Raw genomic sequence first — 10,791 nt, forward strand, 5'->3', positions numbered from 1 at the left:
TGTCTGTATATGCAAAGCAGTAGAAAAATCTGCAGGCGCACTGCTTATAAATACATTTCAAGAAATGACTATAGAAATTAGTGGTGTGCACCGGCCACTTTTCGTGTTTTGTGTTTTGGATCTGGATCTTTCTTCGTGTTTTAGATCTGGATTGGTTTTGCCAAAACCACCCTTCCATGTTTTGGGTTCTGGGTTTTGTGTTTTGGATCTGTATTTTTTTGAAAAAAAGCATAAAAACAGCTAAAATCACAGAATTTGTGGGTTTTTATGCTCCTATTCAATTATTAACCTCAATAACCTTCATCTCCACTCATTTCCAGTCTATTCTGAACACCTCACACCTCACAATATTGTTTTTATGGCCAAAAGGTTGCACCGAGGTAGCTGGATGACTATGCTAAGCGACACGAGTGGGCGGCACAAACACGTGGCCCATCTAGGAGTGACACTGAAAAACTAGGCCCCAAACAGTACATACTGCAAAGAAAAAAAAGAGGTGCAAGATGGAATTGTCCTTGGTCCCTCCCACCCACCCTTATGGTTGTATAAATAGGACATGCACACTTTAACAAACCAATCATTTCAGCGCCAGGGTCTGCCACATGACTGTGGCTGAAATGATTGGTTCGTTTGGGCCCCCACAAAACAAGCTGGCAATTAATGTGTCCCTGCACAAACTGGCTCTACGGAAGCAAGATGTCGTACTCATCCTCCTCATCCACCGATTCCTTGGATAAAACAGGAAAAAGGGATTTAGGTGTCCCTGGACTGCTTACGGTCAGCCAAAGTTTCTGAACTTGACAGTAACTTTTTATGAACGCGCTGCAGGTGACGTATAAGGGAGTATGTTCCTAGGTGGTTAACGGATACCGGACGCACGTCTAACACCAACATAGCAGTCAAGGCCTCAGTTATCCGTTTTGCTTCAGGATGACTGCTGTTGTAACTTCAACCTCCTCGCTAAGGACTGTTGGAGGGTCAATTGTTTAGTAAAAGTAGTGGTGTTCCTACTTCCTCTCTGGGATGATGAACGACTCCCAGCAGCAGCAGCGGCAGCAGTAGGCGTAGCAATGCAGGATCCTCTGGAGGAATCCCGGATAGGAGAGTCAGTCATGCCAGTGACATGGCCTGCAGGACTACTTCCGATCCTGACTAAGGAGGAAATTGACGAGGAGGGAGTTGACGGTGTGGTTTGCAGGTGCTTGGATACAACAGGACAAAGGGATTTAGGTGTCCCTGGACTGCTTACAGTCTTAGCCAAAGTTTCGGAACTTGACAGTAACTTTTTATGAATGTGCTGCAGGTGACGTATAAGGGAGGATGTTCCTAGGTGGTTATCGTCCCTACCCCTACTTATTTCACCTTTACATATGGTACATATGGCAAGACAGTTGTTGTCCGGATTTGGATAGAAATATTGCCAGACCAAAGAGGTGGAATGTTTGGTCTTCTGCCCAGGCATGACCGTGATGGGCTTTTTCATCCCACGGACAACAACTGTCTCCCCCGGAGCCTGATTTAAACAAACCACATCGCCATCAGAATCCTCCTCGCCAACTTCCTCCTCAGCTCCAGCTACACCAGTATCCTCATCCTGTTGTACTTCAACAGTGACATCTTCAATTTGCATATCAGCAAGTGGACTGTGGGTGCTCCTTTCAGCACTTGCAGGGGGTGTGCAAATGGTGGAAAGAGCCACCTCTTCCCGTCCAGTGCTGGGAAGGTCAGGCATCGCAACCGCCACCACACTTGGACTCTCTTTGGGGATTTGTGATATCTTCATAGAACGCACAGTTCTTCGCTGTGCTTTTGCCAGCTTAACTCGTTTGATTTTTTTAGCGGGAGGAGGGCTTCCATCGTCATGTGAAGCTGAACCACTAGTCATGAACATAGGGAAAGACCTTAGCCGTTTCTTGCCACTCCGTGTCATAAATGGCATATTGGCAAGTTTACATTTCTCTTCAGATGATTTAAATGTTTTTTTTAAGGTCATTTTCCTGAACTTTGTCATTTGGGATTGTATGTGCCCTCTACTATGACATTGGGCATCGGTCTTGGCAGACGACGTTGATGGCATATTATCGTCTATGTCATGACTAGTGGCAGCAGCTTCAGCACTAGGAGGAAGTGGTTCTTGATCTTTCCCTATTTTATTTTTATCGGAGAAAGTTTGGTCCTCCATTTATGTTATATTGATTTGATATATACGTGCGGCTAAGGCGCACACAAACACAGAAAATTTTTTTTTATTTTTGCTGGAGAGTAGTGCACTTTGTGGGTTACAACACCCTTTAAGAAATGAGCCAGCCGGCCCTTTACTTATGGGACACAGGCGCACGCTCCTCTGTTGATGCACGTGCAGCTACAGCCCACACAATTCACAAACACAGAAAATATTTTTTTATTTTGTTTGGAGTGCCCTTTGGTGGTTACAGCACCCTTTAGTGGTCAATCCAGCCGGCCCTTTATTTATGGGACACAGGCGCACGCTTGGCACTACTTTGTTGATGCTCGTGCGGCTACTGCGCACACAATTCACAAACACAAAAAAATATATTTTTTTATTTTGTTTGGAGTGCACTTTGGGGGTTACAGCACCCTTTAACGGACAAGCCAGCCGGCCTTTTACTTATGGGACACAGGCACACGCTTGGCGCTGCTCCTTTGTTGATGCACGTGCAGCCACAGTGCACACAATTCACAAACACAGAAAAAATATATATTTTTTTTGCACTTGGGGGGAGCACCCCTGCTGGACAGAGCACCCCCTGGACAACACTACAGCACCCCTTTAGGACTGGGACACTGCACAGGACTTTGGAGTGGACACAGCCCCTATGGACAACTGACTGCACAACACAGTCCAGCCAGCCCCTATGGACTTTGAAGTAGTGGACACAGCCCCTATGGACAGCAGCACAGCACAGCACTACACTGCACTACACTACTCAGCCCAGCCAGCCCTAACTCCCACCCTCCCTCTTCACTGTCCACAGCCGAGTGAGAAAATGGCGCCGACGCGGGTACCTTATATAGGATCCAAAACCCGTGAGACCCGGAAGGCGGGATGATGACGTTTTGCCTCGATTTCAGATCCGAGTCAGGCGGGAAAAGTCGAGCCTGACTCTGATCGGGGGGGTTCGGATTTCAGAAATCCGAACCCGCTCACCCCTAATAGAAATGCCCACTGACCACCTCATTATCTCCTTACAATAATGTAATTGCGCAAATTGAAATCTAGTTCTGCATTGATTTAGAAATTATGTGAACAGCAGTACCCACAGCATTCTGTCAAACTGTTTCAATCAGCTGATGCAAACTTGTGTTCCTTAGCAAACACTGCTATCTTGTTCCATAAACATATGTTTCTTTGTGAAAATCGAGAGACACACATCACTTCCACATTTCTTAATCTGTTTTGCATAACCTTTTTATGGAACCAATATTCATGAGACACTGTGACTCAAGCATGTGATGTCACTAGAATCACGTGAATTAATTGGCTCTATCCTTATAAATATTCATTCAGATATAAGAATATACAGTATGTATTATCTGTATAAGACACATAGGCAGGGAACTGGGCAGTTATGATCACTTTCTGCTTTCTGCCAGGTCCTCTGCTGTATCACTTGTACAAACGGGCCCTTTATGGGTATCTGAAGTCTGCTGTAGCCCAAGTGGAACAACATTTGTGTAAAGGACCCCATATACCTCCCGATGTTTCGCGATCCGTCGGCAGATTGGTGAAATTTAACATGGAGAACTCAATGAAATCCAACATGTTGACGTTCACCGATCCTCCGACCCGGAATTGCGTCACAGTTGTATGGGGGTCTTTAGGCATCTTTGATCACTAAGAACAACAGGTGCTCCATATACAAGGGAATAACCTGCTGTTTCTGGACTTCAACTTAATTTATGATTGCACCTGTGTTTAAACATAATTCTTATAATTTACCTAGTTTAACACCGGTAACTGCAATCATAAATTTAGTGAGAAGTCCAGGACCAGAGCATTTTGTGCCTGATGGAAGGGGCCATGTTGGAGGATCTGCAAGAGTATTATGTATTATTGATGGACCATAGAAGGAAGAAAATAGTCAATGCTGCTCTCATGGTCCACTAATTACTACTAGAAGTCCTAAAAATGATGCTCACTACAAGTACCAAAACATACCTAATAACGTTTCAGACTGTGTGACATATGATGTAATGCCAAAACTCGTATCCATCCAACCACACCCAGGGGTCTATCTATACTAAACTGTTTTATAAATTATAATTTCGTCATGTACAACAGTATGCTAAATAGAAGAGTCTGGAGAAAACCGTTTTCATTGCGGCTTCAATAACTCGTAGTGGGGCTTGTTTGTTCCAAACATAACGTCATCTCAATATAAATGGCATTATGTCTACCTATAGGCTTATCGACCCGGAGAAAAGCAGTGAAGTACATTTTCTCTGTCTGCTTTCTCCCACAATGCATTGCATTACCAGGCTCCACTACTCCCCTGGTTAGTCGTCACGGAGCGCCTGATAGAAGCTAGTGTGTGATTGTGACACCCGTGCTGCACATGCGAGGACAGGCACATGCGCACTGGGCTACAAACATATGTTGACATCTTTTGTATTTGTGAAATATATATGATCTTTCTCAGGTGTATTTCGTGAGCACTGTGAGCAGGTATGTATAGGCAAATATATCTGTCGAGAAGATGTGAATTGCGGTGAAAAACACAGATAATTATGTCCGTCATGCACTTTCTATTAAATAGACCCCACAATCTTATATTACATTTTCTATGTAGGCAATACACCTGTTTAAGTGTGCTTAACCAGGACTGTCCCATGTATATCAGACAGTAAGCAAATCCTATATCATTACACCACCTGTGTTAGGTTGTAAAAGTTAGAAGGAATTTCTTAAAGCAACAAGCAATGTTGAAGATTTGATCTTGAGCAAAGGGGGATCCTGAATCACCATTTCAGGCAAGATGTTTGTTTTTATACATTAAATAACATAACAAAGGAAAACTGTCTCTTTGCAGGTTGTTTTCGGAAAATCCAAATTGGAGAGAACATGAAAAAGACAGTAGGACGTCTATCAGTGTCTGTGGTATATGGTGACATTGTGAAGGAATCCACATATGCCATTGTGAACTCCACCAACTTCACGAAGTGGAGCAAAGATTGTGAGTACCCATAGTCTTATTATGTAGCGCACACATATTCCGCAGCACTTTACAGGGAACATTTGGCCATTCACATCAATAAATGCCCATAGTGGAGCTTGTAATCTATGGGCCTGATTCAGCAAGGATTGCAACTGCGATTGCGCATGCATTCGGCTGATTGTTGCGTTCTGCTTATGCATCGCAGTACGCGAATAAGCCACTGCGATCGGGACTACGATCGCAGAGACTACGCAGACCCATCGCAGAGTGATTGACAGGAAGTACCGTTTGGGAGATGTGACAGGGTGTGCTCGGCGAAACGCAGGCGTGCTAGTGTATTTGAACGCTGTTGCAAGGACGTGCATAAATAGGCACTGCGATGCCATATGCATACTTGCCGACAATCAGCTCCAGCCTTCCGGGAGGGAGCTGAATGTCGGCTACCAGCGGGGGCGGGGTCGGACATTGACGGCACATTGGGGGTGGAGCCGGCCATTGATGGCACATTGGAGGCGGGGCCGCGCGATTGCGTCATCGTGGCCCCGCCCCCTCTTCACAATGCCATTATTTACAGCATTGTGAAGCAGGGGGCAGAGCCTCGATGACGCAATTCAGCGCGAATAGCGTCACGGTCCCCATGCTGCGGAGGTTTCTAGTTTTTTTTTCTGGGGGAAGGTCGGGAGGGTCACAGGCTTCCGGGAGGCTTGCCTGCCTTTCCGGGGGGGGGGGGGCCGGGAGCGGCACCCGAAAATCGGGAGGCTCCCGGCCAAGTCGGGAGGGTAGGCAAGTCAGAGATTGTGCAAGTGTGCGTAAGGCTGCGATGGTACTCAATGTTTTTGCAGTCTTGCTTAGCATATCTTCGCAGTGAGACTGCATGTGCATAATCGCTATTGCAATCGCAGTTGCGATCTGTACTGAATCAGGGCCTATATTGCCTACCACATGTACACACACAGTTTAATAGTAGATAAATTTTCTGATAGTACAGATGGATTTGAACACAAGTGAAACAGAGAGGCATAGAACTGGGAGATAGGATGGCAGTATATTAATATATACAGGAGGGCGATATTTCCAAGTGCAAGATGGCATTTGATATAAATAAAGCAGATATACAGTAGTAGCCCCAGAAGCTGTATTAGCGCTGTAGCGATAACAGACTTTAATATTGTCCCTATGGTAGCCTGAAGCTGCATAACAGATTTGCATCTTTGTATCCTTTCTTTCTATCCATCCATCAATGGTTCTTCATATACCAGAGGAATAATAGTTGTATAGGGTAGTACTTAAATTGATGTGTAAATCTTTGGTAACATAATCCAGATTGCATTTTCTCTATATGTGTGTAACATTCATTTGCTTTTTCTCTTTGGCTCTAGTGGCTGAGGGGCCTATTCATCATACCTTAAAAATCGATGGAGGTAATTAGGTTTAGATCTCGCATGGAGTTCTACCTAATTACCGGAGGAATTCGTCATTCCTGCCCCCCATCAGTTTCCATTCCAAAAAGCTGTCATTTTTGCGATGACAGCTTTTCGGGAAATAGATACTTTTCCCTCACTGCTCTAAGTTACTGCTGCTGGAAACAGTGCTGCGCATGCGCTGTTACATTAGTAAACCCAGCGCATGCGCAGCACTACCTACAGCGGTGGTAAGTTTGTTTGCCCCCCCCAACTCCCCCTCCACTCACTTCCCCCCCGTCCCGCACTTGCCTGCTCGTGCAGCAGCCTCTGGCTCCGTCCTGCTGGTCTGACACGTGGTCTCCCAGCACTCCACAGTACAGTTTAGAAAAACGAAAAAAAAAAAACGAATCGACTATGGGGTTGGGGGGGCAACTCCCAGCTCTGCTCTGCATATCCGAGAGGTGCAGGAGTCAGGAAATTGGGGTGATCCTTGCTTAACACCATCTCCAGATGGCGTTATTATAGCAGGACTTTCCCCTGGTATTTTTTCACAATTCCCCCATTACATTACAAGTATGGGAAATGCCATATGCTTGTTAAAGAAATGCAAATTAAAGGGATTGGTGTATTTTTACAAGAAAACTGCTCCAAAAGCCCTTTAATACTGTGCATTTCAATGAAACTAAAATAATGTGAAAAAGGTCTGAAAAAAAGATTGATAAATAGTGCCCTAAATGTTCTCTCAGGGACAATGTCAAGGTGGGTTGTGTGTCGGAAGTGGCACAGAGAATTTGACCATTTTGGTCCTAACAACCCCCATTCCCCACACACATTCACACATTGAACAGTGTCATGATTTGCATCATTGGGCAGGGGAGGCTAAAATATTATATATTTCACAGCGAATTGTCATCAAGCACCTGAACCTGATCCAAGTGGCTTATCTCTCAGGAGTCCAGGAGAGATCTGAAATTTGGGAGTCCCAGACAAATGTCACAAAGGTTCCATTGTACTGAGATTTTATTAGTCACCTTATGTTACTAGGTATCTGTATAAGTCCAGAATCGTTTAGGCAAACAAGTGTAATAGTACGATTGCACTATAATTTTATATATGAAAATCCACAAGATTACAGTAATATAATTAACATGGTGGTTGACGGACTCCCTTGGAGAATATCCCAGTCCTGAGCCACATTGTTCACCCATTTACCATCCCAACCTGGACCTAGTCCGATCTACTCCTCATCTTGGCAGGTACAGAAGGTTACAAGGTCCATAGAGACATAATACAAGGCCAGCCCAATAGGAATCATTCTAGAATGCTGAGCTGACAGACCAGGACCCCTTTTACGCCCAGTTTTTTATCCATGGTGTAATGGTTTCATCATAGAATGTTTTAAGTAAGTTTCCCAGTTGGATTGGTTACCTGCATTAAAGAGGGTGGCCACTCAGTCTCCCCAAAGATCAAGTTGCAGCAGGCAACCATCAATTTGTGGCTTTGGAAAGTTTAGCTGCTTTTGGTGGAGAACAAAGGGACACTCATTTGGCTAGACTTTAAAACAGAACACACATAGGTCTGATCAGCTGAGTCCGTAACCTGATTTATCCCATTAGTCTTTTCCAGGACATAATGGGCAGGATGCATGATGCATCGCATTCGAGATGTGATGCATTCCGCCACCCTTCGCAAGCATGCTGGTGTTAATTACGTTGGTATGCATGAATCAAATCACAATTGACAGCTCTCTTGGTAAAAACTGTTCTTTGAGAATGAGGGACTCCCGGGTCTATGACCAAGAAGTCCCTCTGGTGTCATTCTGCGCATATGCCCTCTCACAGCACTCTCCGAAGAGTAGCCCATAGGTTTCTATATGGTAACGCCATATGAAGATGGCGTTACCCACTGCATCCAAGTCCCATCTGCGTTTTCGGTGTTTGACGGCATTTCTCATGTAGAGGCATCCCGCGCAATGTGTTTAGGATCTACCTTTCCAGCAATATATGCCTGACTGTTAATGGATTGTTAGTGTCTTTGGCTAGCCATCAGTGCATCCTCTATGGGTGCCACCAACCAGATAGAAACCAAGGAATTTTAAGGTAATTTGGTCATTAACCATGATAACTTAGTACAAGACTAAATGACCATGAAAACACCATGGAATTTCTAAATGACTCTTATCTTATTTCGATTGTATTATTTTTAGTTACTGTACCTGAAACAGATAGAACAGTGGGCCTGATTCAGAGCCGCTCGTATGCGGCCGCTTGTTCGCTCTGAGCGATGTTCGCACAACTGTACATACGTATGGGTTGTAATGCGCATGCGCAAACCAGTTATTGCGGTCGGAAATCGTGCGCTCGCAAAACAGCGAGGGGCTGCTAATTTGATTGACAATGTACCGTTTGTGGGTGGTAACAGGGGAAGGTGCTTGAAAACGGGGGAGTGGAGATCCGAATGCAGGCGTGCCAAACGGTCAAAAGGGCATTTAATGGGAGTGCATAATTAGTAAAGGAGCATCATCGACCACGTCACTTGGTTGTCTTTTAGCCTGAACTGCTCGAAGTGTTAGCGGTAAGAAAAAGCTACCACAAGCACTGCGAGCAGTTCAGATGCCTTTCGATGTACCCGATTAATCTAATAAATACCGGAGATGACTTGTGATGCGAACGGCAAAGGGGCGTCTTTACAAAATAGCGAGCGCATTTTTCGTTCACTCACTCAGACATAGTGGCGTCAAACTGCAAAGAGCAAGCGCTCAATTTAAATAGCCGGCCCTTTTTTTGGAGCGACCGTCCGCAAATAGCATCCGGCTCTGGATCAGGCCCACTGCTCATAATATACAGGTAGTTGTAATAAGCTTAAAGCTTTCCTTTATATTTCACTAGCTGAAGTACTCGGCGTTGCCCAGATTTAAATCTTCAAGTTATTAAGTTTTATTATGTGATGTCATCCAAATCCATCCAGTGGAGGCCCAGAACAGGCTCCTTGGATCAAAGTTCTGCCTGGCTCACTCTGCCGTGAGGTCCAACCGGGACCCCAACCACTTCATTAGGCATCCCAAACAAATTGCCACCCCTCTGTAATGTTTTCATCCAAATCTATCCAGTGGAAGGCCCAGAACAGGCTCCCTGGGTCAAAGTTCTGCTCAGCGTACCCTAACGGGAGGTCCAACCAGGACTCTAACCCCCCTAAAACCTGGCTAGGATCCAACTGGACCACCTCGCATTGGTTTCATCCAAATCGGTGCATGGGTGTCTGAATGCATATCCAGATAGACAGACAAACAAACAAACAGACCAATGAATAATTATATACTGTATGTATGTGTGTGTGTGTGTGTGTATATATGTGTGTGTGTGTATATATATATATATATATATATATATATAATATAATTTGTTTGATATGACGCGTTGTCGCTATGAGGTCTAATAGCTTACCTTTCCAATACTAAATAACTATGTAAGATTTGGCAGCTTTACCTTGAGAGCTGTGGAAGATATTCGCCAACAAAGAAACAAACTTATATATACCTCACACCTCACAGAGCGACTCGGATCAGTCATTGAGTGGTAGATCCTCTTTTTTAGGGGAGAAAATCCATACACACAGCAAGGGGCCAAGAAACCCTGCAGGAGAGGGGGTGTCAAACAAAGGAAAGTTAGCCGGGAAAAAGGGCAGAGGGACAAGGAGGTAGCCATTGTGAATTTGTCTAAATATATGCCGACTACTGCTGAAATGTCGGTTCTGTCTAGAGGTCTGTCATTTGTACAGACCTTCAAACAGAACAGTTTTAATTGTGAAACCGAATTGTATAGCCTGCATAGACAACTTAGGCTGAAGGACTTCTTCGCTAAAAAAGACAAGATGGACTTAAATCCCAGTCCCTTCAAGGTTAAGAGTACGTTTGATCCCCCAACCCAAAACGCTTCTATTGAAACTTTAATTCGTTTAGTGAAATTAGATGCATTACCTGCTATTCGAAGAACCAAACTTACCCACTCAAATTTGACTAGATTAGAGAACACCGCTATAACGAGTCTACGTGACAATTCCCAAATTGTCATACGTCCCGCCGATAAGGGCAGGGCGATTGTCATTATGGATCGTGATGCCTATATTTGTGAGGTGAATAGACAATTGTCTGATTGCACCTGCTACTGTAGGCTGGCCTATGACCCCACTGATCGGTTCTAAAGGGAGATTGA

The 10,791-nt window shown here is 44.6% G+C and overlaps 1 protein-coding gene across 5 annotated transcripts in view; it reads left to right on the forward strand.

Moving 5' to 3' along the window:
* The window catches only part of LOC148529067 (protein mono-ADP-ribosyltransferase PARP14-like), a 237,958-nt gene that overhangs the window by 170,301 nt on the left and 56,866 nt on the right, over nucleotides 1-10,791 (forward strand). For all 5 annotated transcript variants that reach the window (XM_088468962.1, XM_088468967.1, XM_088468963.1 and 2 more), the window contains one exon: nucleotides 5,052-5,195. In XM_088468962.1, coding sequence (XP_088325088.1) covers nucleotides 5,052-5,195 — 144 coding nt within the window. The remainder of the gene's footprint in view (nucleotides 1-5,051; nucleotides 5,196-10,791) is intronic.

The sequence above is a fragment of the Taudactylus pleione genome, unplaced genomic scaffold (genome assembly GCF_031769625.1).
Source record: "Taudactylus pleione unplaced genomic scaffold, aTauple2 ptg000087l, whole genome shotgun sequence".
NCBI classification, from domain to species: domain Eukaryota; kingdom Metazoa; phylum Chordata; class Amphibia; order Anura; family Myobatrachidae; genus Taudactylus; species Taudactylus pleione.